This window comes from Staurois parvus, unplaced genomic scaffold, assembly GCF_062004578.1.
Source record: "Staurois parvus isolate SC_StPar_1 unplaced genomic scaffold, SC_StPar_1.0 ptg000836l, whole genome shotgun sequence".
In the NCBI taxonomy this organism is placed as follows: Eukaryota; Metazoa; Chordata; class Amphibia; order Anura; family Ranidae; genus Staurois; species Staurois parvus.
The window spans coordinates 114,263-141,829 of record NW_028318632.1 but is presented as its reverse complement, the minus strand read 5'-3'; the positions used below and the strand labels follow the sequence as shown (position 1 = coordinate 141,829).

Below are 27,567 nucleotides of genomic sequence, written 5' to 3'. Positions count from 1 at the left end.
TCTGTTGAATATGTGAGTGGGATTACTGGCTATGTTAATAAAGGTGTTTAAAGGATAAGGCACTATCTTTTGCTTTTCTTTTGGTATCATGTATGTGGAGACTTGGAGGGGATACAAGGAGGAATAGACCCCTGGAGGTGAGAAGGGGAAATCTATCCATCCATTCATCTGTATACCACCATAAGAAACCACACACTGGAGAGACATCAGGTGGATAATCAGCAAATTGCAGTGTGGAACCATCTGGGAAGGAGTTCAGGAGTAGCAGTTTTTGCATCTGTCCTGATAGGACAAACAGCTATTTCAGCCTATAATAAGTAGGCAAATAAGGAGTTAAGCGCATAATAGAGGAACAATTATCCTGAAGCCTCCTTATGTGTTGGAACAAATCCATATATTAATATTGGAGAACTATTTTTTTAAATATTATTTTGGACACTGGTTGATGTGATATATTGTTTTTGTTTTATGGGATTGGATATATTGTTTTGGTCACTAATATACTTGTTTATATTCAGGTTAATTATATAGAGCATTTGTAGATTCATAATCACAAGTGTAGGATTTATCAATTTAAAAATTATTTTTTGGTACACTAATTTATATATTATTTTTAGTACATTAATTGTTCAGTAAGGGAGCGCTGCACTATTGTTTGAACATATAGAGTTAATAATCATGCATATGTACTCAGTACTTGGTTTGGACCCCTTTTGCAGAAATTACTGCCTCAATGCGGCGTGGCATGGAAGCTATCAGCCTGTGGCACTGCTGAGGTGTTATAGAAGACCAGGATGCTTCAATAGCGGCCTTCAGCTCTTCTGCATTGTTCGATCTCATGTCTCTCATCTTTCTCTTGGCAATGCCCCATAGATTCTCTATGGGGTTCAGGTCAGGCGAGTTTGCTGGCCAATCAAGCACAGTAATCCCACGGTCATTGAACCAGGTTTTGGTGCTTTTGGCAGTGTGGGCAGGTGCCAAGTCCTGCTGGAAAATGAAGTCAGCATCCCCATAAAGCTCGTCTGCGGAAGGAAGCATGAAGTGCTCCAAAATGTCCTGGTAGACGGCTGCGTTGAACCTGGACTTAATGAAGCACAGTAGACCAACACCAGCAGATGACATGGCTCCCCAAATCAACACAGACTGTGGAAACTTCACACTGGACTTCAAGCATCTTGCAGTGTGTGCCTCTCCATTCTTGCTCCATACTCTGGGTCCTTGGTTTCTAAATGAGATGCAAAAGTTGCTCTCATCAGAAAAGAGGACTTTGGACCATTGAGCAACAGACCAGGTCTGTTTTTCTTTAGCCCAGGTAAGACGCTTCTGACGTTGTTTGTTGTTCAGGAGTGGCTTGACAAGAGGAATACGACATTTCCAGGATCCATCTGTGTGTTGTGGCTCTTTATGCACTGACTCCAGCCTCGGTCCACTCCTTGAGAAAGTCCCCAACACTTTTGAATGGCCTTTTCCTGACAATCCTCTCTAGGCTGCGGTCATCCCTGCTGCTTGTGCACCTTTTTCTTCCACACTTTTCCCTTCCACCTAACTTTCTATTAATATGCTTTGATACAGCACTTTGGGAACATCCAACTTCCTTTGCGCCCACTTCCTGGGAGGAGCTTGGTGTGGAGAGTTGTGTGTGGACTTGCTCTCTGACTTCCAGAGGCCTTGTTTTAGAGCCAGGGACTGGATTCCTCTCCCAGCCCAGGAGAGATGAGTGTTCCCAGGCAGGACCCTGGAGGCGGGGGTCCCCCCAAGGGCCCTAGTACCGGCCTCATACTTACACCTACTGAGGACCTGGGAGAGGGCCCCAAGGCCGGTGAGTCATATACAGTATACCGCAGACGAGTGGCCACGCACGTAAAAAGGATCGCCAGAGAGGAGGAAAAACTTTCTCAGCTAAAAATGGTTTTGAAGCGTTACAGATCAACATACAATAGGGTCTGGAGCTCAAAGAGACAGACCATGAGGCCTGAGCTGGAGAGGTTGGAGCAGGCGGTCCATCTGCAGGAGGAGCGAGTGTCCACCCTGAAGGCTGCAAGTGGGCTGCTGAAAAAGAAGTATAGCAATAAAGATGGCTTTAAACAAGCAAGGGAGAAGACTTTTGCTGCAGCAAGAGGCCATCCCAGAGATGTCCTGTCTTCAGAGGAATTGTCTGACACCACAGCCGGGGCATCGGCTGCAACAGTCTTCCCAATGGAGGGATCCACTTCTGGAGAGGCAGTGAGTGAGGTGCTGGTGTCTGACCCACCTGCACAGCAGAAGCCGGATTGGGGACACAGGTGGAGGAGAGTGAGGAGGCCGGGCTGATGAATTTCATTACAGAGATGGAGTCCCCACTGCAAGGCAGGCGGTTTGCCTTCACATCTGAGGACACAGATTCTGAGATGGAGGAAGACAAGTGTCCGAGACCAGTGATACCGAGGGGGAAGGAAAGAGCTGTGTTTGTGAGGCTGGAGAGGATTTCCAGAGCTCAGGAGAGAGCTGCTGGACTGAGAGTGGGGAGTGTGGAGGCAGAGTTACAGAGTGCAGCTGAAAGCAGGACTGTGAGTAAAGCCATGGACATTGAGGGGGAGAGAGTGTCAGCTTCAGCCAATGTGAATGTCTGTGTGGTTGCTGGTGGTAAGGCTGGTGCAGCAGGAAAGCCTGCCAGTGATGTATCCCCCCTGCCTGTGTCCCCCCTGCTTGTGTCAGACGTGCACAGCATGGAGAGCAGAGTAATCCCCGCCTCTGACCCAGCTTCAGTCCCTGCCCATGCACCAATTATGGCGCCTGTTCAGGCTTCAGCCCCTGCTGTTAGCTCCGCCCCATCTGTGTCTCCATCCCTGCTCCAGGCTCTGTTACTGTGCGGGGCTCCGCCCCTACCCCCGTTCAGTGTCAGTAATGGCTGCTGGTGGTAAATCTAAGGTTGCAGGAAAGCCTGCTTGTGATGTGTCCCCCCTGCCTGTGTCCCCCCTGCTTGTGTCAGATGTGCATGGCATGGAGAGCAGGGTGATCCCCGCCTCTGACCCGGCTTCAGTTCCTGCCCATGCACCAATCATGGCGCCTGTTCAGGCTCCAGCCCCTGCTGCTGGCTCCGCCCCCATCTGTGTCTCCATCCCTGCTCCAGGCTCTGACAATACCTTTGTCCCCGCTCATAGCTCTGTGCAGGGCCCCGCCCCTGCTGCTGGCTCAGTGTCTGCTTCCAAGGTTGATACAGTCCGAGCTCCTGACCCGGTTTCAGCTCTGGTGTCAGGACAGGACTCACTGCTTGACATCCCCACCTCTACTGATATGATGGCTTCAGGGTGGTGTCCTGTCCCCGCCCCCACCTGAGCTCCCGTCCCTGCTCCTGGATCCATGTGTGTTCAGGGCTCCATCCCTCCCCCCAGCCAGATGTCAGTCTCAGCTGTTAGTGTGACTGCAGTCCCTGCTCCTGGCTCGGTGTTAGCTCTGACGTCAGGGCAGGTCACAGTGCCAGCAAGCCATGCCTCAGCTTCTGTTGTGGCTCCTGTGGGGGGTCCCGCCCCTGCCCTTAGCTCCGCCCCTGTCCCTGCTCCCGGTGTGAGACCTGCAGTGAGCTATTCTGCAGCTGTGAGGGGGGGTCAGGGGGGAATGAGAGCACCAGAGGTGCAAACAGGAGTGTTGGGATCTCCAATAAAGAGGCGTAATGTTGTTCAGCTGAGATGGGAGGGCAGAAGCTCCCCCCCTAATAGACATGAGGTTGTGGATAGGATCCTAGATATGGGATTCAAAACCTCTGAGATTTTTGCCTTCATTGCTCCCTTGGGGACAGGGGAGTTTGATATCTTGTGGTAAATGGGATAAAAACGAGCGCTGGATCTGAAAGATTCAAGCCGATAGCATAAAGGTATCTCATTTGTCAGACCGGAAAGCTTGGATCTGTTCTGGCAAAGATACAAAAATGAATGGAAGAATACCCCCAGGTGGGAGGGGCTTATCCCCAAAGTGGTGTCCAGGCAGCCCCTATTAAAGAACGTGACCATATTGGTCAGAAACAAATCCATCCCTGCTGCAGATAATATAGTGTGGCTGAGCCGGTTTGGGGAGGTGATGAGCCCACTCAGGAAACAACTTGATAACAGAGGGATATGGACAGGTGGGTGGTCAGCAGTGGTGAAGCTGCAGGTTATAGATAACCAGATAAAACATATACCATCGTCAGCCTTCATTGGCAAAGACAGGCTGGTGATTTTCTATGCTGGCCAGCCCAAAGTCTGCTATAGGTGCGGAAATAAGGGACACTTTGCGTCCACATGTAGTGTGCTAAAGTGTTCCCTGTGCCAGGGGATTGGTCACCTATCCAAGGATTGCAGCCTCATCAGGTGCAACCTCTGTTTGCAGCTGGGTCATTCCTATAGCCGGTGTCCAGAGGCATTACACAACATGCCTGAGGTAATGGAGGAGCTGGCGAGGATAGATGCTGAGGAGGCGAGATGAAGTTTGGGCCCTGAGGGGCAAAGTGCAGCAGTATCTCTAGAGTTAGGGGAGTCAGTTGAGTCTCCTGTTGTTTCTGTTTCTTCCTCTGCTGTAATGTGTTCCCCTGTTATTGTATCTCCCCAGGTGTTGTCTGCCTCTCATCATGTGTCTCCCTCATCAGAGGTGTCAAAAATGAATGAGGCTGCCAAAGGGGCTGGGATAGCAGATCATGTTAGGGCTCCTCCTTTAGTGCTGCTCCCTAAGAGGCACAGGAGGTCAGCAAGGGCCACTAGGGCCGTGGGGAGGGGGCGGGAGGAAGACCAGCAAGGTCTGGATTCTGGGGTGGGTGGACCTGGGAGAGAGGATGTAGCTAAGGAAGAGGGATGGTCAGTGGTAGGAAGGGGTGGTAGAAATAGGCCAATCCTATCATCTGCATAATCTTGCTCTTCTATTGAGGTGGGGGAAGTTTCCCTAGGGAACAAATATAGTTTGTTATCTGAGGATGAAGGTGATATTGTATCCCCTATGGAGGATGAGGAAGCAGGGGGTTCCCTCAAGAGGGTCAGATCCCCTGCTAAGGTTGGGAAAACAAAGGTTAAGAAACGGCCATCTCAATTACCTTAATGGCAGTTCCCGCTCCGATAAAGGTGGCAACCATTAATGTTGCCAGCATTAAATCTGTAAGTGCAAGATATACAGCCTTATTTTTGCTCAGCAAGATTGGAGCTGATGTATTGTTTTTGCAAGAGACCAGGCTTGATAGCCTGGCTGATTTACACCTGGCCAAGAGGGAGTGGAGGAGTGGTCCCTCTTATTGGTCTCTTGCGGCTGAGCCTTACAGCGGAGTTGCGGTGCTTTTTTCCGGCATGGTAACATGTCGGCGGATCATTGAGGTGGAGATCTGAAGGTGTATGGTCCTGGACGTCCTCGTGAAGGGGCAGGAGTTACGCCTTATCAATCTATATGGTCCCCAGTCAAAATGGGATAGGAAATGCCTTTTCACGAAGATTAAGCCGTTCCTTTTTACGTCCTGGCAGGTTGTCTTTGGAGGTGATTTTAACACTATCACTAGGCCCAAAGACAGGAAAGGTTCCACTGACAGACTGGGATATCATAGCGTTTTTTTAAATGCGATAGTCAGGGATGCAGGTCTGGTGGACGCCTTAATTAAGTGCAGCCCAGACAGCACAGGGTTCACGTATAGAAGAGGGAGAAGTGAGAGTAGGATAGATAGATTTTTTTTTAAAGGGGGACTCCGCTTTCTCGGCGCCTGAGTGTCGGGCGGTGGAGTACTCTGATCACCTTTTATTGACTGTGACTTTGAATGCTTCAGATTCGCTGCTGAAGGCAAGGGGTGTCTGGAGGTTGAATTCGGCTCTGCTGGAGGACGAAGAGGTGAGACGATCCTTTGAGGATCTTCTTCAGGCTCAGGAGACCATCCTGGATTTCTGCGGCAGTAAGTCGGAGTGGTGGAAGCTTACCAAAGTGCGGATCAGCAGGTTTTTCAAGGCCCTAGGTAAAAGAAAACAGCTTGAAAAATACATTGCCTATCAGCAGTTGCGTAGGAAGCTTGATCGCCTTGTCTCTGAGGGTGGAGATTCTGGGGCAATCTCAGAGGTTAAGCTGCTCTTGAAGAAGTATCAGTATGATCGGCATGCCACTTTGGTTCTGGAGAGGGACTACAGGAAATATCACTCGCCCGACCCTTACCAGAGCTGCAAACAGAGCATAGCAGTTAAAACGATCAGTGGTCTGAGGGACAGTACGGGATCCTTGACGAAATCCAGGTCAGGGATCTTGGAGGTCTCAAGGGCTTTTTTTGAAGATCTTCTGAAGGAGAAGCACCTTGATCGGGCAGGGATGTCAAGCTTCCTGGATTCTACACCAGGTTTGGAAAATACCAATCCGCCTGCGAGTTTGAGAAATGAGATCACGGCTGAAGAGGTCGCCAAAGCGATAGATAGTTTGGCCATTAAGAAGACACCAGGGCCAGACGGTTTGACAGCTGAGTTTTTTAAGACCTTTAAATCTCGCTTGGCACCTCACCTAGCGGAGGTGTTTAATTGCTGTTTAGATGAGGGTTCACTCCCTCCCTCCATGAGGAAATCAGCCGTGATCTTGCTGTCAAAAGGTAAGGACTCAGCGATGATTGAGAATTGGAGCCCCATTAGCCTGCTCAATGTCGATAGAAAGATTTTGGCCAAGATCCTTTTCTGGCGCTTGTCGTCAGTGGTGGACGGTCTACTTTCGCAGCAGCAGCACTGTTCGGTCCAGGGCAGGAGCACCTTCTCAGCGATGTTAGCTGTCCGGGAGGCTCTGGAGTGGTGCAGGGCTGACGGTTGTGGGAAGTATTTGCTGGCGCTGGATCAAGCTAAGGCTTTTGACCGGGTTGATCACAAGTACCTCTGGCATCTCCTTGGCAGGTATGGCCTGGAGAGGAGGTTCAATGTATGGTTGCAGACATTGTATAAAGGGGCTGAGAGCTTCATGTTGGTCAATGGTTGGGTTGGGCGGCCCTTTGAGGTTGGTTCAGGGGTGCGCCAGGGGTGTCCGCTGAGCCCTTTGCTTTATGTCTTTGCCATCGACCCCTTCATCAGGAGGCTAGATGGTGGGGTGTTGGGCAGGGTGTCCAGGGGCGCTACTGGTGAGTCACCTCTGAGGGTCGTGGCTTATGCTGATGATGTGTCTGTTTTCATCTCTGGGACTAATGAGGCGCAGGAGGTGGTCTCGGTGATGGAGCAGTATGCGGAGGCTTCAGGCTCCAAGATTAATCATGACAAATGTAAAGTTTTCTGGATGGGTAGGGAAGGTGAGGGTTTTGAGCTTCCGGATGCCTTCCCAGAGCCCTGTCAGAAGATCAAAGTGTTTGGAATTTGGACCTGATGATTACAGTAAAACAAATTGGGAATCCAGGTTGTCAGATGCTGATGTCAAAGTGAGATGCTGGAAGGGTTGGCAGTTGTCCCTAAGGGAAAGGGTCAACCTAATTAAAACCTACTTGGTCCCCATTTTCTTGTACGTCAGTTTCGTCTGTCTCTTGCCAGAGTCTCTCTACACGAGGGTCTACAGTTGTTTCTTCCAGCTGTTATGGGGGAACAGGCTGAACCTTGTGAAGCGGAATGTGACTTACCGATCCCGGCGGGAGGGTGGCCTAGGTATGGTCAACCCGATTGTTTTCTTCTCTTTGATGTTTATAAAGCATAACATTGGTAATATGTTGAAAGAGAACCCGTCGGCATGGGTGAGCCTTTTTCAAGTTTGGTTTAGACCTTTTCTGGGCTGCTGGGAGAGAGGCGGGCCAGTGAGAAGCTTGCGGGTCAAGCACGGTAAGCTCCCGTCTTATGTCGCCCCGTGCTTGAAGATTCTTAGATGGTGGTGTGTGACTGCGGAGGAGGTCAGGTCACTCCCTGGGAGGCTCTTGAGGGAGAGGATTGTGGCCTCTGCGTTTCATGCACCGCTGGCCTTGAAGGATTGCCCAGGCCATATTCTGAGGGAGGGTTTGCGCTTGTTAAATATGGAAAGGATTCCCTTGAAATTTAGGGACCAGGCCTGGCTTGCGTTCCACGGCAGGCTCTACGTGAGGGGAAATTTGAAGCACCGTTCTCTGGATGACCGAGGTTGTCCGAGGACGGAGTGTGGGGGTGAAGTGGAAAGTATGGACCATTTCTTGCTTCAATGTCCCTTCAATGTAGAGGTGTACAAAGAGGTGGAGAGGGCTCTAGGCATCCCTTTCCTGCACTGCATGTCTTATGCAGAGTGGGTATATGGGGCATTAGAAAGTCATGTTGGCTTTGATTAAGGCTACGTTCACACTAGCCTTGTGTGCAGATGGCAGAGAGGCGTTTGGGAAGCGTTTTTACCGCTTCCCAAACGCCTCTGCCAATTCTGCACATTACAGCACATGGTGCTGTTCTAACGGGAGCGTTTGCGTCGCGGCAAAACGGACGCCTCTGGTCGAGTCAGGAGGCTTTGAAGCCTCCTATTCTCGTCTATGGTGCCGCTCCGCAAACGCCCGGCCGGCGTTTGCGGTGCGGTTGTGGCTAAAAAACGCTCCGCAAACGCCGGACCAACGCTTGCCAAACGCTATAGGGGCGTTTGGCAAGCGTTGGCAAAACAGCCTAGTGGGAACGAGCCCTAAAACACACTTTTTCTAGTTTGTCTAGTTGTCCGTTATTTCACGTGGAATGCACGGTGTCAGGTCTCCTTGCGGCAGAAGGTCCTTCCTGTCCAGGTGGTGGTGCGTGACATCCTTGGTGAGGTGGGGAAAATTCGGGGTCTCGAGAAAGACAGGCTGTGGCGAAGGGTCTGGATAAAGATGTGGAGGAATATCAGGCCTGTAGCAGCAGTCTGTTGATCTCTTGGTGTGGTTGCTGTCCTCTGTCTTTTCTCTTCTTTCACTCCCTTAGATTTTGTTGGAAGGTTGTTTTTTTGAAATGGCTACGTATACCTGAAGGTCTAGGTTTCTTAGCCTTTGTTGGGTAGAGTATTAGGGCTTTTTCTTTAAAATTGTATATAGGCTGATAATTTATAATAAGGGAGGTTTTTCCTCACAAAGGAAATGTTGTTTATATATGTTGGCAGGCCAGAGAGGCATAAAACACTTGAACAAGTAAATCTGTGCTGTGTAAGGATATGGATGATATATAGGGCTGTTAAGGCCTTCTTCTTAGTTTTGCACTTTGTAGGGTGCAAATTATATGTCCTGGTGCTGTAGTTATAAGGACCAGGTTTATTTTTTTCCTTTGTCTTATTGTTTATATTTGTCATGGGAGAGTTATCCGGTATTTTTCTTTGTCTGATACCAAGTAGGTGGTTTATGTTATTTATATTTTTTACTTTTGTATAAAATTATGTTGCTGGTTGCAAGATATTGTTTTCAATAAAAATATTTCTAACTTCTTTTGCAATTCCCTTTTGAGACTTTCCCCCCTTATGGAGGGTGTCAATGATGGTTTTCTGCACAACCGTCAGGTCAGCAGTCTTTCCAATGATTGTGATTTCTACTGAACCAGACTGAGAGACCATTTAAAGGCTCAGGAACCCTTCGCAGGTGTTATGGCTTAATTAGCTGATTAGAGTGGGACACTTTGAACCTAGGATATTGCACCTTTACACAATATTCTAATTTTCTGAGATTGTGGATTTGGGGTTTTTATGAGCTGTAAGCCATAATCATCACAATTATGACAAATCATGGCTTGAAGTATCTTGCTTTGCACGTAACGAGTCTATCTCATATATTAATTTCACCTTTTAAGTTGCATTCCTGAAATAAATGAACTTTTGCACGATATTCTAATTTTTCGAGTTTCACCTGTAAGTCCTCATGCACACTGGATGTTTTTACAACTGCTGTTTTTGGCTTTTGACGTTTTTTTCTACAGCTAGTAAACCCGCCAGCATTTTATCCTATGTGTCAATGCACACATAGACTGTAATCAACGTTTTTTGGCAGGGGTGTTTTTTGGCTGGAAAAAAACCCCAGAACTAGTGGGTTTCTAGAGGGGTTTTTTAGCATGGTAAAAAAAATGCTCTAACGCTGAAAAACACGGTAAAATGCAGCAAAACGCTAATGCAAAAACGCTAAATAAATCTGAAAAGCTCACGTTTTTAATATGGCTTTACACAGCTAACGTTACCAGCGTTATCAAAAACCCCAGTGTGCATGGAGCCTAAAGCATGTCAAAGACAAATAATTGGCTTCTTCCTAAGATGGTCTGATTACCTAAAATTGTCAAACCCAGTTTATTATTAGCATTTGTTTTTAGAATCTTTGTTTTATTACCAGAAATGACAAAACACACAGAAATGTATTCTAAACATGCACAAACAGTATTTCTTTCTTTTCTAGACTAATGACTTGTACTACAGTAAATTCACAGAGTGGGCAGAGAATTACCCATTTGTAAAAGTTATTAATGATGGCACGTCCACTAATGAGGTATGTTGGTGCAAAACCAATACAGTATAAGGTGTGTGAAAAGCATTGTGCATAGGTAACATTCTTTGTATGAATATAAAACACAAAAAGTGTGGATAGATAACTAAAATTGAGTGCTGTAAGAAAGAAAAAACTATAAACTATTAGATTGTAAGCACTTATCAGCAGGGCCCTCCTAACCCTCTTGCATGAGTGCTGCCAGCACTGGGGAGCTACAGTTCATTGAGGGAACCATGAATGCCAACATGTACTGTGACATACTGAAGCAGAGCATGATCTCCTCCCTTCGGAGATTGGGCCGCAGGGCAGTATTCCAACATGATAACGACCCCAAACACATCTCCAAGACAACCACTGCCTTGTTAAAGAAGCTGAGGATAAAGGTGATGGACTGGCCAAGCATGTCTCCAGACCTAAACCCTATTGAGCATCTCTGGGGCATCCTCAAATGTAAGGTGGAGGAGCACAAGGTCTCTAACATCCACCAGCTCCGTGATTTCGTCATGGAGGAGTGGAAGAGGACTCCAGTGGCAACCTGTGAAGCTCTGGTGAACTCCATTCCCAAGAAGGTTAAGGCAGTGCTGGAAAATAATGGTGGCCACACAAAATATTGACACTTTGGGCACAATTTGGACATTTTCATTTAGGGGTGTATTCACTTTTATTGCCAGTGGTTTAGACATTAATGGCTGTGTGTTGAGTTATTTTGAGGGGACAGAAAATTTACACTGTTATACAAGCTGTACACTCACTACTTTACATTGTAGCAAAGTATAATTTCTTCAGTGTTGTCACATTTCTGTGAGATACTGTATATATTGTACATTCACATCAGTCCTTAACACTCAAGGGGAGTACAATCTGAGGTCTCTAACTCATATTCATGGGCCAGTTTTGACAGGAACCAATGAACCTACCAGCATGTCTTTGGAGTGTGGGAGGAAACCCATGCAGGCACAGGGAGAATATGCAAACTCCAGGCAGGTGATGCTGTGGCTGGGATTTGAACCAACGACCCTAGTACTGTCAGGCAGAAGTGCTAACCATTTAGCCACTGTGCTCCCAATGTAAAATCTAGTCTCTAAAGCAAAGCTCTGAGCTAGGCCAACTTGCTTCACAAACTATTGGCACTATATGAATCCTGTATAATAATAATATAAAAATCATGCAGTTAATTGCAAACAATGACAAACAAAGTAATAATACACATATTTCTATTTGTTTCTCTACTCCATTGAAAACTGTATGTCAAAACAATTGGTAGATACAAAGATAAAGGGGAAATTAACTCTCATTCTATGCAATTTATTTTGGTATTTATTACAGGTGCAGTATTTATTTATACAATGCTTTGCTCATTGTGGATTCACATCAGTACATGCCCTGAAAGTGGTTACAATTTAAGTCACATGCTTATGTACACATAGGGGGAACATGAAAACTCCATGCAGAAAGTGTCCTGAGTGTACAAGAGAAGTATGGAAATTATTATTTTTTTTTTAAATCATACTTCCCTAAGTGGATGCAGCATCAGTCTGATGCTACATCTATCCCCGCTGGCTCGAAGGGTGAGAACTCAGCAATCACATGACTGCTGATCGCTGAGTTCTCACAGCCGCTCTGAGCAGAGAGCAGTGACTGTCATTCCCTAATTATCATATACCTGGACCACTACCTAATTACTGTGTGCAATTATTTATTTCCTTTTGTGAATTGAGTTTAATGCTATGCGGTAAATAGTGAATTGACAATTACAGGATGCAATATTTAGGGAAAATGTGTCTGGATATCTTAATACTGCATGTGATCTGTTTTACTGAATGGAGCCCAGGTTTGCTTAAAGTAGTATTAAAGATTTGGTTTAAAAAAAAAAATAAACACATTATACTTACCTGCTGTGTGCAGTGGTTTGCAATGTTGCTGGATTGAAAGAGGGCTCAGGTAAGTATTAGGGAGGGCCGTATGGGTAGCAGCATACAGAAGGTTTTTTTACCTTCATGCATAGAATGCATGAAGGTAAAAAACCATGAGCCTTTACAACCACTTTAAAGTTTAATTCTGGGTACAAAAACTTTAATTTAAATATATACCACAATAGCTACAAATTAGCTTTGTGTGCACCAGATGCCATTGCAAACCCAGATAGTGCCTTGTAAAATTAGCAGTGACATTATGTGCTGTACAAAGTTTGTGTAGAAAGCAGAGCTGTGGAAGGGACACAGCAACTCCACCCATTGCAGAAAACTAGACGAGGAGTGGATACAAGACCAGTCACCCTGCAGAAGGAGAGAGTGCAGTAGTGACCGGTCTCAATTACAGGAAACCTCTGCACATAGGCAAACTTTCAAACTGGATTACTATGTCTCTTATAATCAGCCTAAAGGTTCAGCTTTAAATGTACATTTCCTTTATAATATAGAGAAATATGTATTAAAGGAAATGTGTCAGCACACTTAAAGCTGAACTTCAGGCCTTCAGCCTTAATTAACTCTTTTGTGTTATAGAAAGGACCATCACTTCTTATTACTTATTGTGGAGTTCAAATGTAAGACTTATGGAATATCAAAAATCAGAAAATGACATCTTTGGATTATTTCTTTGTATATTAACAGACGAGAGCCCCCTACCAGCACTGTCCTTTTCTTCTTCCTCTGAGTGCCCCCTTACCAATGACCCTTACAGGCCTGCTCCCAATCTGGGCTGTGTGCATCCATAGACACACACAGCATTGGTTAACCCCCCTCCCTTTCACTCCTCACAGGGGTTTGACTGACAGCAGCAGGAGACTTTGGCTCCCTCTGCTCTCAGTTTCTCCTGTGAGACCAGGAAGAGAGGAGAGCAGGGCTGCAGCCGGGACAGCACTGATCCTGGGTGGTGGTAGGGGTACATGTTTAGAGACGGGTTGGGGGGTTTGGGGCAGAGACAAGTAGTGTGGAGTTTTTTACCTTAGAGAATGCACTAGACCCCTAGGCCTGGCCGGAAGATTCATGCAGCTCTATGGATAGGAGGGTGTAAACAGACCTCCGGTTCTGACCCAATCCGCAATAGAAATACAAGAGGATTGCATCCCCTTCCATTTTTGTGAAGGGAGTCAGAGGTTCCCAGATGTAAATGAACAGCAGAGTCAGCTTACACCCTTACGCAGCGTGGTCTGTCTGTGTCCACTCTGCATAAACTGACCAGATATGGATGTGACATCCGTCCCGCTCTGCTCCAATCAGCAGGGGATCAGCTTACAGATCTCCTGCTGATTAGAGCAGAATTGCCCCGTGTGATAGGGGTCTTAAGGTAAAAAACTTTTTTACTTTAGAACTACTTTAACCACTTCCCGTCCGGCCCATGTACATAAATGGCCAGATGGGAGCAGTGCCGAAGCAGGTGGCCGTATATAAACGGCCCCTGCATTCACTGCCTGTGTGCGCTCCCTGGGAACACCGATCACTGTACGGGACCTCTGTGTGAGGTCCCAATCATGTGATCACTGATTGGCCAATCAGTGATCACATGAATAGTAGTAAGCAAGATGTCACTTCCTGACAGCAGCCTTTATGGGTGTAAAAGCAATCTGTAAAAAAAAAAAAAAAAATCTTCATCACTACCTTCCAAGTAGTACAGTGTCACTATGGAGACACTGTACTGCTAGGGTGACAGTATGTAAAAAAAAACAAAACAAAAAAAAATAATGTAAAAAAAATCTTTGAAAAATTTAAATTTTTAGTTATAAACTAATTTGGGTTATTTTTTTTTTTACTAAAAAGATAGCTGAATACATCGTGGCCAAGATTTATGAAGAAAGATTATTTATTTGCAAAGTTTTATAAGAAAAACACTTTTTTTTTTCAAAATGTTTGGACTTTTTCATTTATATAGCAAAAAAATAAAAATCCCAGTGGTGAATAAATACCACCAAAATAAAGTTTTATCTGTCTCAAAAATATGCTAAAAAAAGAATATAGGTACAGTGTTGCATGACCGTGCAATTGTCATTCAAAGTGTAATAGCACTGAAAGCTGAAAATTGGCCTGGACAGGAAGGGGGTGAAAGTGTCCGGATCTGAAGTGGTAAATCAGCAACATTCTCTTCTGAGTCAAATGGGATTTGACAATAACAGCAACTTGGTTAAAATAAAGATCCTTAATTTTGTGTTGAAGCTTTTGGAATTGAGTCTTAAGTCTAATTTGTACTGTGTTTATTTTAGTTAAAATGTCTTCACTTTAAAGATAAGCTGTCTCTGGATAGGCCGAGGAGATTGATATGACATTGGATCTGTATGCTAAACACAAAACCCTGGGTCTGGATGGCCTACCCATCGAGTGGTACCTGGCCCATAGGGAATATCTTGTGCCACGCTTAACTATTCTTTATAAGGCCATTAAGGAGGACAAGGATTTGCCCCCCCTCGATGCGGGAAGCTCTGATAGTGTTAATCCCCAAACCTCATAAAGATCTGAATTTTTGTGAATCATATCCGCTGATACCTTTAATTAATACAGATCTCAAAATAATTTCCAAAATCCTAGCTACCTGCCTCAGTTCTGTTATAACCTCTCTTGTAAAGTTTGACCAGACGGGCTTTATTCCTGGACGGTCTACCAACACTAATCTCGGTAGACTCTTTACTAATCTCCAGATTCTGAATGCCCTAGACTCCCCCAGAGCACTGATATCACTTGATACACATAAGGCGTTTGATTCTATAGAATGGCCCTATCTGTTTCAGGTTCTCCAGAGGTTTGGTTTTAAGGAGGGGTTCCTTACCTGAATACACATACTATATACCCAACCAAAGGCTCGCTTCAGGGTAAATGGACGAATTTCTGACTCCTTCCCAATAGGTCAGGGCACGTGGCAGGGGTGCTCGTTTCACCCCTGCTGTTTGTTCTCGCCATAGAACCCTTGGTGGAACTCCTCTGAACTTCCCCACTGGTTCAGGGAATCTCAATTGGTACTCTGAAAGAACGTGCTTCACTTTGCGCCGATGATATGTTGTTGTATATCTTGGATCCCCAGACTACTGCTCCTAATGTCTTTACCCTAATCCAACTCTTTGGGCAATACTCAGGATTCAAAGTTAATTGGTCTAAATGTAATTTGTTCCTCAGAGATGAGATCCCCGCATTTAGTTTGCTCTCTGACTGCCCATTACAACTTACCTCCAAATTTATTTATCTCGGGATTGAAATTCTACTCCCGTTGACAAAATTCTATGACAATATTCTAGTGTCTTGTATCTCCTCCCTCCTCACCAAGGTCGCTGAATGAATTAAGCTGCCCTTATCCCTACTGGGAAGGGTGAATTTATTTAAGATGGTGTTCCTTCCTAAATTCTTATATATATCTTGGCCAATTCCCCAGTCTTTCTCCCCTAAATAATCTTCCAAGAAATTGATTCCATTCTCACGTCCTTTTTGTGGTATCCAAAATCCCCTAGAGTTTCTTTGACCAGTCTACAACTACCCACTAATAGGGGAGGTTTGGCAGTTCCTAATTTGATTTTGTATTACTATGCCACCCAACGTTTCTATGTACACCAGGGGTGTGCAAAGTTTTGAGAAAACAGCTTGTCCAGGGACTAAATCGGTGCCCCTCGACTAAATCGGTGCCCCTACTTGTCCCTCATGACAATCTACTTGTCCAGATAAAAAATAAATAAATTTGAACCAAAACCGTATTTAAATCAGACATGAAAATAGGGTGTGCAGCGCTATACAAATAAAACACACTATCTAAAGTATGACAAAATATGACAGAAATGGAAAAGTCCTATAAACTGAATGTTAAACAGTCCAAGGTAGTAAAATATCAGTCCAAAAGGTATACTCCAGTGATGGAGTATAAATAACTTCAATCCAAATGGGTATATTCCAGCATCCTAACATGAAGGTGTAGAAAAATTGCCCACTCACCGGAAGTGCAATTTAATGTGCACATAGAAATTCCATGAAGCCGGAGGTCCCATGAAGGTATAGCCTGATGATAAATGTGCCCTCTGGTGGTAAATGGGGTGACGGCTGCCAGAGAAGTTGATCTGGACCAATATCCCAAATTGTCCTGCCTGGGTGGACTCCTAGAATGCTGGGCTGAGATGTGGAGGCTCAGTGCCAGGTGATAGAGATGAAAACGCTCGTGGTGTAGTATTATAAAAAGTATTTATTGAGTATATATCATTATGATAAAACAGTAAAACGTACAGGGTTAGAGTACCAGTATAGGTATAGTGTAAACGAGCTCTTTAAATGCACTGACCAGTGAATAAAAATGATGGCCACCGGACCTCCTGATCCGGTGGCGTAACGTCAAGGCGTGCAGAGGCTCCTCCTAGACGCGCTTCGTGTAATAACACATCTCCTGTAGGGGGTTTTATGGAGACTTAAATGTGTAACATTTTTAACATTGCGCTGTTTATCTCCACCTTACCTCCCATTTTTATGCTTTTTGCACAAGATTAAAAAAATAATTTTAGGCCTGAAGATTACATAAAACCCCCAAACATTATATGTTTTCTGAAATCAGAGACCCTAGAGAACAAAATAGTGGTAGTTAAAATTTTTTTATGTTGCATGATATTACCACAAAATTTCAGTAAGAATACAACTTAGTTCATTTTAGAGCACAAAAAAAGCAATACATTACCCAATTTTTTTGTAAAATATAAAGATAAGGTTGCACAGAGTAAATAGATATCCAGAATGTCAAACCTTAAATTTGCATGCGCTTGTGAAATGGTGACAAACTTCAGTACCCTATATTTTCTATAGGCGACACATTTAAAGCCCCTTATTGGTCATCAGTATAGCGTTACGGAGGAGATCTGGTGCTAGAAATATTGCTCTCATCCTAATGTGTGCGGCGATATGTAACGTGTATCGCAATTGAGGTTTTCATGCGTAGGCGCCACAGCATGTGTTTTTACGTTTGCACGTGTATGGGGGGGCCTCATAATTTTTTTTGGCGGGGGGGGTGTTATGTGCTTGTGTGCATCTTTCATTTTTTACAATGAAGTGTGTTAGACTCCGGCCCATTTGTTTAAAATGTAACACTTTTTATACTTTTTTTTTCGTTTTCTTTTATTTTTTTATATACAGGATGTTCTTGCCAGTTTGCCTGGTACTCTATGTAAAGGACCACGGGTAAAGGGCTTTTGCTAAAACAATTGCAGTGACACCTGATATGTATCAGAGACTATTATAATGGATGTTCTATTTCTAATGTTAAATACGGTTCTGTAATGAGTGTATGTTGCTGAGGACGGTGTTATTATTGCAGCTGTATCCCTATAATTTCCTTGTCTTGGTCATTTGATAGTTAACGTGTATTTGTATATGTCTGCCTTGCTTTTTACTCAATAAAAACCTAGTTTAAAAAAAAATTTCTTCTCTTTAGGAACGTCTAGGTGCTGTCTCTTGCCTTCAGCTGATCATTGAACAATTTAAGATAGATGACCATGTCGTGGTTATTGGAGGGTAGGTGTAGCTATTTTCTTGCCGTATTATGGCTTAACTATGAATTTGTATATTTATGGTATATCTAAGTGAACAAAGATCTTCCTGTAATCATACTGATTATACACATTAACAACAATACATGTATTTTCATGCAGCAGTCCTATACACAAGCTGCAGCTGTACACCTTTCACAACATACCTGAGCGTTTGCATGCATACAGGGATGAATGAGCTGCCCTGGATGCAAACAGTATGGCCCTGATTTACTAAGATTTGAGTCTACCAGCAGATTCTGAACATTCAGGCAGACTCAGTTAAATCAATCAAGACCTGTCAGTCTTCTGAGCAGCGTCTAGCTATTTCATTGACGAACGTCTACTTTGCAATTAGTAAATGTGGAATCGCGTCTGGCACATTTTTAGGTGCAATACCGGATATGTTCGCTAGATGGCGCACAAGCGCGGGCTTTGCCCCTTTGGCGTTTTCCTGTTAGCAAAAGAGAATACTTAGAATGTAACATAATTAGTACACCTATATTATTTTTTTTTTTTGCTGTTTCTCCAAAATGATCAGACAACTAATGCATTTACTAATGAATGTCATACATTCTATTTTCAAATGTTAAACATTTTCACACTTATATCTAAAATAATTTGGATAGTTCTAATTTCCCAATATAATTATATATCTTCATTCTCTTTAATCACGTAACTATTCTATGTTAAAGTCAAGTGCAGCGCTATAAATGCATGTGATCAATAATGAACGCATGTAAAAACCAAAAAGTGCAAAGAATTGCAATAATGATGTAAAATGGTAAATGGTGCTAAAATAAGTTCATATAATCATTCCTGAATAATGGAATGTCCTTCGTGTGAGAGTACCAACTCAGAGAGTGCCTATGAATGGTACGTGTGGTTTCTCCGTGACGGACAGTAGTGCATGAACTCGTGAAAGATAAACCACCCTTGGGACAGGTCTACACTCACCAGAACAAAAGTATTAATGCGCATGGGTTATACACATCACACATCTGGGGGTGCAGCGGTATGCTGGCAGCTATGGGTTAGTCATCCATATCCATCCATCCATCCATCCATCAGGGTGGGTGCCCAAATGGTCCTGGGGAGGAATTAGCTCAGCCACAGGAGCCAGAAAGGTGCTTAATAGTGTAGTATACGCGTCATAAGGGTGGATGACCTTTCACAAGTTCATGCACTACTGTTCGTGGTTATATTTATCTTGTGTAATACCATTTTAGTAGTCTATATAATTTGACCAGTGCTCGCTTTATCATTTTTAAACAATGTAACTATTCTACATTGTAGCTCAAACTGTGTCTCCCACAGTGGTTTAGTGGTTAGAGCTCAGAACTTACAGCGCTTGGGTCATGGGTTCTAATCCCAGTTATGGCTGCATCCCAGTTTGCATGCTTTCCCTGTATGGATGTGTTTCTGCCAACACTCAAAAGACATGCTGTTAGGTTCATTGGACCTTGTTACATGGCTGAGTTTCTGTCCTTAGATTATAAGCTCCTTGACATTTATGAACGTTAAAAAAATGGAGATCAATTTTCTGGGTTGTGTCAGGAATATTGATCAATCAATTATGATTTTGCCTAATGACTAGAAAGTGGATGAATGTTACCTGCGTCCTGTTCTTCTGCCAATTAGGAAATGTGCAAGTTTCATGCTGTGTATATTTCATTGTAACTTTTTTCTCTTCTTTTAAATCTGTCTCCTTATACAACTTGACCCCCTCCCCCACCCCATCATCACCTGTCCCATATGCAAATCTATGGATCACCGCCCCACTCTTTGTAACTATTTATTGATCAAGTGAATGTGTCTCATTTTCTATCAGCTACAGCTCAGATCTCACATTATTATACGATTGCTTATTGTATATCACCACTAGTCTGATTGAATTCACAATCCCTGGTCAGTCCCGTTCCCTTACCTCTAATAATCTTTAGGACCAGTTCACACTACATGTGTTTCAGTTGCTTTTTCGGCATCACAAACTCACAGAAAGAAGGTTATATGGTTGTCAATGTCATAGTTCACATCAGCGCTTGCATTTTCAGTGCATTGCAGGTGCTGTAAACAAAGTTGACCACGCTGCATTGTTTCTGCACAGAACTGTACTGGAATACATTGAAACATCCTTGAATGTACTAAAACACACATGTCCCTAATTAAATTAAATAAAAAAAAAGTAGAAAAAAATAACTGGAAGGGATACAAAAATGCAATGCAACGTGTCCAAAACGCATCCAAAATGTACTGGAACACACTAAAACATGCATGCCAAAAGGGCATGCAAAAACGGATCAGGTACACATCTAGACCGTTTCTATAGTGTGAACTGGCCTTTAAGACTTGTTCACACCATTGGTGGTGCAGAAACGCATGCAAGAACACACATTTTCCAGCACAGCAAAGAAATGCAATGCCCTTTGCAGATGTGCATGGTTAGGTGCAACACACTTTTAAAATAATATGCCTGCAGTATTTTTGCATGTTCCCACACATTAGGCAGGCCATTGAAATTAACGAGCTGAGGAAAAAAAAAAGTAAAAAATGCTCCATTCACACAGGTCCTCTGGCTTGTACAGCATGAATGAGTGGGTTGTTTATGTGGCTAGAGCCACCTGTTACACTATGGGGACACAGCAGCTGTATGAACACAGGTTTTAATCTGACAGGTGTGAAGGCGTGGGGAAGTGGCCCTGAATGCTCACTGTCTGTGTTCAGGGCTGTACACCTGCACCCATATGCTTGTCAAATTATGACCTGCAGCAATTCCATAGGTTAACATAGGTTGCCTGCAAACGGCGATAGCCACAAAAACAAACCACTGATTCCCACTCTACAGGCCACAGCACCCATGAGCCCCAAAACCTCAATTACACCTCAATTACACACACAGCTTTATTTATGAACTCAGTACAGTTTTATCATTTAGATTTCACAGTATTATGGTTGGCATTATGTCCATATTGATGGATATTTTCTCTGGCGGTGGGGAGCTGTCAGGTATGCTGTACGGGGCCCCATGATATCTAACAGTGGCCCTGGGTGTATGCTTGTGTCTGTGCCACCTGTATAGTTAGGAAGAACCTTGAACCTCTGCTATGTACCTCAATGGATCTAGGAATTGGACATGTTTTCAACTGAATATACAACAATTATTAGTAATGTTTCCCCAGCAAATGAGGATCAGCTCCTCGGTGGAGAACAGCGATCTCGCCCTGTCCAGATGTGGTCTGGAATTCCACAAAAGAACAATTCACAAAACTAAAAAATAGACTTGCAAATTACCACTAAACTCTCCTAACTGCACTCCCATCCACTCACACTCCCCGCATCCACTTCCGGGTGTGTGCAAACGTCTTTCCGCAAATGTCATTTCCAGTATGACAGCTGCTCTAGCGCCTCCTTCAACAGCCGTCTTGGCGTTTATTTGTGCACCATAGCAATTTTACATGCGGCTCCATTGTGTATATGACATTTGCAAATATATGTTTGCAGTTCTATTGTAGATTTGGCATTGGTGAATGTATGCTTGCAGCTATACTGTGTATATGACATTGGCGAATATATATTTGCCAGTAAAGGCCCAAAGTCAACATAAATTGGGGGCCTAATTTATTACTGTTAAGAGGATTGTAGAAAAAGAATAGCTAGCTGCACATTGAACACGACCTATTCATTGGTACAGAACATTGTCTTGTGGTGCAATAGGGAGCTTTTGGTTTGTTATTTTGGAAGATTTGGGCATATTATATAGCTAGCTGGCAGCTAAGGAAATAAATCTTTGAAGGCATGCGGTATCTGCATGCTCAGATAAGGGTCTGTTATGGATTTGGGTGGGGGGGGACTCCATGCCATTATTTTATTTTATTTTTTTAATCCATTTCTTTTGCTCACTCTTCTCATGGTTTGACAAACTTTCCCAGAAGGAGGTGGAGTGCAAACCAGCATTATCCAATCAATCATTAGTCCAGGCCCTTATCTCATCCCATCGTTTGACATTCACATAAGGTGCTACTTTAAAGGTGTTTGAACAGACAAGGCCTCATTCTAATTCACATTCTAGGGATCATTTAAACAGAAAGCAAAGATGCTGCCACCAGCACATTTGGGGCAGGGGGGGCTCCCCCCCAAAGCACCTTGTCCCCATGTTAATGGGGACAAGGGCCTCTTCCGTTAGTGGGATAATTGGTCGGCCATTTTTTGGGATTTTAGCATATTTTGTTTATCAGTAAAGTTGGAAATTTTTTTTCCCCAAATTTACTGATAAAAAAAATGTGCCAAAATCCCGAAAAACGGCCGACCAATTAACCCACTAACGGCCCGAAAATCGTTCGATTTTTTTTTTGGCAGAAAAATCGGTCGATTTTAGACCCATCTATGGCCTGCTTTAGATGGGTCTAAAATCAGTCGGAAAAAAAATCAGCTGATTTTTAGTGGGTTAATTGGCCATTTTTTGGGATTTTGCCACTTTTTTTAATCGGTAAATTTGGATAAAAATCGGCCGATTTTGCAGATCGGCCGATTTTAGCAGCAATGATCGGCAAATTGGCTGATCTTTTTACAGACAAAAAATCTGCGCATGAGCCATGACCTGCAAGAAAAAGAAGAAAAGGAAGTAGAAGAAAATGAAAAAGAAGAATAAAAAAAAGAAGAAAAATAAGAAGAAAAAGAAAAATGCAGGCCATAGATGGGGCGAAAACTGACTGTTTTGTAAAAAAAAAACAAAACGAAAAATCGGTTGTTCAATGGGCCGACGTTACCACCAACGGTAAAAAAAAATGTCCAATTTTTTCCCCGTCTACGGCCGGCAAATAGCGAAGTAATTACTTCTGTCCCTGCAGAGAGCTGCGCTATTATATTTGACATTAAAAAGTATAAAGGTTGCAACATTGTATCTATATGTATCCAAATAAAACCATCTATATGCGAAATGGATACAAATAGATACAATGTTGCAGTCTCTATACTTTTTAATGTCAAATATAATAGTGGAGCTCTCTGCAGGGACAGAAGGAATGTTTCAGCTGTCATCGGGGCTTCCCACTGACAGCTGAATTTTAAATTATTTCCGTGAATTAAATAAATAATTAAAAAAACAGCGTGGGGTCCCCCCTCCCATCCATACCAAGCCCTTCAGGTCTGGTATGGATGTTAAGGGGTTACTCCACGCTGAAAATTAAAAAAAAAAAAAACCAGCGTGGAGTACCCCCTAATATCCATACCCCAGACCCTTATCCGAGCATGCAGCCTGGCAGGTCAGGAAAGGGGGGGGACGAGCGAGCGCCCCCCTCCTGAACCATACCAGGCCACATGCCCTCAACATGGAGGGGGTGCTTTGGGGCAGGGGGGGCTCCCCCCCCCAAAGCACCTTGCCCCATGTTGATGGGGACAAGGGCCTCTTCCCCACAACCCTGGCCGGTGGTTGTGGGGGTCTGCGGGCGGGGGGCTTATCAGAATCTGGAAGCCCCCTTTAACAAGGGCCCCCCAGATCCCGGCCCCCCGCTACGTGAATGAGTCTGCGGTACATGGTCCCGCGACTCATTCACAAGAAAACAAAGTGTGGTGTAAAAAAAACACAGTACAGGGTCTTTGACAAGTCCTTTATTAAAACAATGTCCCCCGAAGTTGATCCAACGTCAATCACGGCGGCGGCCGAAAAAAGAAAAAAAAAAGTTCTGGTCCCGTCGGAGGCCCTCCAGCCATCTGAAAAAAAGGCTAGCTGATAGTTCTTAAATAGGTTAGGGGCGGGGCCAGCCAGGGACATCATCCGAGAAACCCCGCCCCATGTAACATCATTGATATCACATGGGGCAGGGTTTCTCGGATGATGTCCACGGCTGGCCCCGCCCCTTACCTATTTAGGAACTGTCACCCTGTCTCTCCACTGAGGCTAACTAGCTGAATGCAGGAGACAGTCTGACAGTTCTTATATAGGTAAGGGGCGGGGGCCAGCCGGGGCCAGCAAGCATGTGACATGGGGCGGGGTCACTCGGATGATGTCCCCGGCTGGCCCCGCCCCTAACCTATTTAAGAACTATCAGCTAGCCTTTTTTTCAGACGGCTGGAAGCCTCCAACGGGACCAGAACTTTTTTTTTTCTCTTTTTTTGGGTCGCCGCCGCCGCCGTGATTGACGTTGGATCTACTTCGGGGGACATTGTTTTAATAAAGGACTTGTCAAAGACCCTGTACTGTGTTTTTTTTGCACCACACTTTGTTTTTTTGTGAATGAGTCACGGGACCATGTACCGCAAACTCATTCACGTAGGGGGGGGGGGGCCGGGATCTAGGGGCCTCCTTGTTAAAGGGGGCTTCCAGATTCTGATAAGCCCCCCGCCCGCAGACCCCCACAACCACCGGCCAGGGTTGTGGGGAAGAGGCCCTTCTCCCCATCAACATGGGGACAAGGTGCTTTGGGGGGGAGCCCCCCCTGCCCCAAAGCACCCCCCCATGTTGAGGGCATGTGGCCTGGTATGGTTCAGGAGGGGGGCGCTCGCTCGTCCCCCCCCTTTGCCTGACCTGCCGGGCTGCATGCTCGGATAAGGGTCTGGTATGGATATTGAGGGGGTCCCCACGCTGTTTTTTTTTTTTTTAATTTCGGCATGGAGTTCCCCCTTAATATCCATACCAGACCTGAAGGGATTGGTAAGGATAAGAGGGAGGACCCACGCTGTTTTGTTTTGTTTTTTTATTGCGGACCTTTATTTTTACATTCAGCTGTCAAAATAAATATTATCTAGACCTTCAAAATAAGTAAAATCATTACAGAAATAATTATAAAGGATAAGAAACAAAAATAGAATCACTAGAACTAAGGAAATCAAATTAGAATACATAAAGATATGCCTAGTGCTGTTTGTTAAACACGGTAGATGCGACCGAGTGTCAGCTGTCAGAGGAATCCACACTGAGATTTACTATTGAGCAGTGGCTAAAAAGCAAGCGCCCACAGAGGACATCTAAAATGTGTTCTGCACATGCGCATTTATATCGGCCAAAGACACTGCACGGGCGTCTAGTTTTTTACTGTGTTGATTTGCTTTAAAAAAACTATTTTTACACATTCTTAATGTTTTTTTTAAATGGCAGATATTGTTTAAAGTGAAGTCCTGATATTTGGCAAAGCAAATTTCAAAGTGAACATGTCTCTGCAGTGATTTTTCATGGTGTTAGACATGCCTCTTAGCAAGTCTGCTTTGTGAGTCTGATTCCGGGCGTGTGTCTCGTTAGTAAATTCGATTGGGCGTCTACTTATGGATGCTGCTCAATAGTAAATCTCGTTGTGGGGTAAAAGTAGACGGTCGCTCGTAAAAATTAGACATTCGCCCACGGAAATGCGCCCAGGCACAATAGTAAATCAGGGTCTATGTGTCTAGGGCCACTCATCAATCACTGTATGCATACAAATGCTTTGATGTGCAGTGAGAGGTGTACAGCCACCACCTGTCATTGATTTGTACAGGCAGCTATATACAAGAACCTGTCACCTCCAAGCCACATAAACAAGTCTCCCATTGTACGGACCATCTGTGCTAATGTGAATTAGTCCTTATAGTTTCACATTGCTGAACATTCAATAAATGAAAACACAGAATAAGCAGAAACATATTACCTTGTTTTTGTTTTAGGGATACCTTATTTTATGAAGATTTTCACCTGCAAGATGTTTTAGAGAAATATGAAACACTTCATAAAGGCAATAGCCAAGCAAACTTAGTATTATCATACAGCTGCAAGGAAGAAGGTAAGTATTATGTTCCTCTGTTACATCAATTGTAAATATCTATTGGCTTTAAAGCAGTGAATGTGTCTAAAATAAGGGGCAGAGGGCAAAGGACTGATCACCTCTCTGTGGTATCCCTGCAGTGAACCTTTCCCCCTTTGTGACTTACCATGCTTTGTGTCTATGTGTAGAGGTAGCCATTTGATAGAGACAGGACTTTTGTTTCCATGAGATGAAGCCATATGAAGGAGAACCTTGAGCAACATAGTAGTGACATTACAAAATTGCACTCCAAATCTCCTGCAACTAGCAGTCAGAAGCAGCAGTGAGAGATATACAGCTATGAGGCTGTAGACACAGGAGTGCCTAGGCACATTCATGTATTAGGAAGTGCACTGCTATTTTTCAGGAGAAATTCCAGACAAATGGTACATTTTCATGTTATTTCTTAGGACTCTCACACACTGCTCAAAGAAGCTGCTTCTACAAGCTTTTGAACTTTTTTGAGTTTTCATTTTTTTGTGCCTGGAAAATAAACATTTCTTTCTGCTCTCACAGTGCTTTCTTTTTCTTTCAATCATAACGACGACTAGAACTAATTTTGCAATGCATTGTGGTCATTTGGGAGTGAAAAATGAGTTGAGTTATGCACAAAAGTGCACAAAAGCATGCATATGTGTGCAATAACAATGCACAAAAGCGTGCAAGCATGCCCATGTTTAGTACAAGCTTGTTTAAGCTTTTCATTTGAGCTGCAGTGTGCATGATCCCTTAGACACAATTGACATTTCTAATTTTCAGTATAAAAAAAAAAGCATATCTACACTTATTGAGTTCAGGTCTACTTTAACTTGCCTGGACTCTGGAGAGCTGCACTGTTATGTGTAGGATGAGAAAGCAGGAAAATTCAAAACAGTAACAAAGAGGATGAAGATCCTCACAATTATATAAGTAAAGCGACCAAATATTGCCTAGGTACAGCGACTGCAAAAATGTTAAAAACTATAACCAGTTGGAGGTCATTTTCTATTTTATTTAAGGCACTGGATTTACAATAAACCTTTTACAGGTGGGAAAATACAACAGCAACACCAAGTAGCTGACATCATACCCTCTCAGGACTGTGTCTCTACATCAGTTGTCTGTCTATCTAGTTGTCGATCTTTGTAAAGCCATTCCATGAGGGCTTTGGGCAGTGTTGAACAATAAGAGGGATTTGCTAGCAGGTATTGCTGTTAGCTAACTGGGTACATTCCCTACAGGTATACTTTATATAAAACTACCATCAGACTATGGGTATTGCCTCTAAGTTCTTTTCTTGCAGCTGATTGAATTTATTTTATAATATTGCCTAATGTGTTGCTTTTATTTTGTAAATTCAGTACAATTTTTTCCAGTTATTAATCTCATAAAGCATTAGAGGAACGTCACCTGGGAGATATTGTTTTTTTTCTCTGCTCGTCTTCTCCGCTTCTATCTTTAGATGTCCCTGAGATGCGCAGAGATGTTGCAGGTTTCTGCCAAGTCTTTTGAACCTGGCTGTATTTACTGTATGTGCTCAGGCTGGAATATTACTGTGCATGCGCACACAGGTCACTGGTTTCTGGTAGTAAACCATGTACAGATCTGCAACGCATGTGCACATACATGGGAATACCCCTATACATACGCAGATGTCACACATACACCCCTCAGCAAAATACTTCTTCCTGAGATGTGGGATGTGGACTTTCCCGGAGGCAGCAGGTATTGCTGTGGTGCGGAATAAAAAAGTTAACAAACCTTTCTAGTCAGAGTGAGCTGCGGTGAGGGGGTGGTGCAATGCGCATCTCAGCGCATCACATTGTTTACTTTTTTAAGGCTTTTAAGTGCACAAAGTGACAATGTATTAATTTCCCTATACAGCAGCGCAATGTGTTGCAGTGCACTACAGAAAAATGTAGCATGTGTTAATTTTTTCACACCGCATATCACACCAGCAGAAAACTATTTTTTCTATGAGC

General features: G+C 43.9%; 1 protein-coding gene across 4 annotated transcripts in view; it reads left to right on the top strand.

Moving 5' to 3' along the window:
* The window catches only part of LOC149443722 (uncharacterized), a 143,788-nt gene that overhangs the window by 10,433 nt on the left and 105,788 nt on the right, over window positions 1-27,567 (top strand). For all 4 annotated transcript variants that reach the window (XM_089655352.1, XM_089655356.1, XM_089655355.1 and 1 more), the window contains 3 exons: window positions 10,271-10,360; window positions 17,744-17,823; window positions 25,470-25,585. In XM_089655352.1, the coding sequence (XP_089511478.1) occupies window positions 10,271-10,360; window positions 17,744-17,823; window positions 25,470-25,585 (286 nt within the window). The remainder of the gene's footprint in view (window positions 1-10,270; window positions 10,361-17,743; window positions 17,824-25,469; window positions 25,586-27,567) is intronic.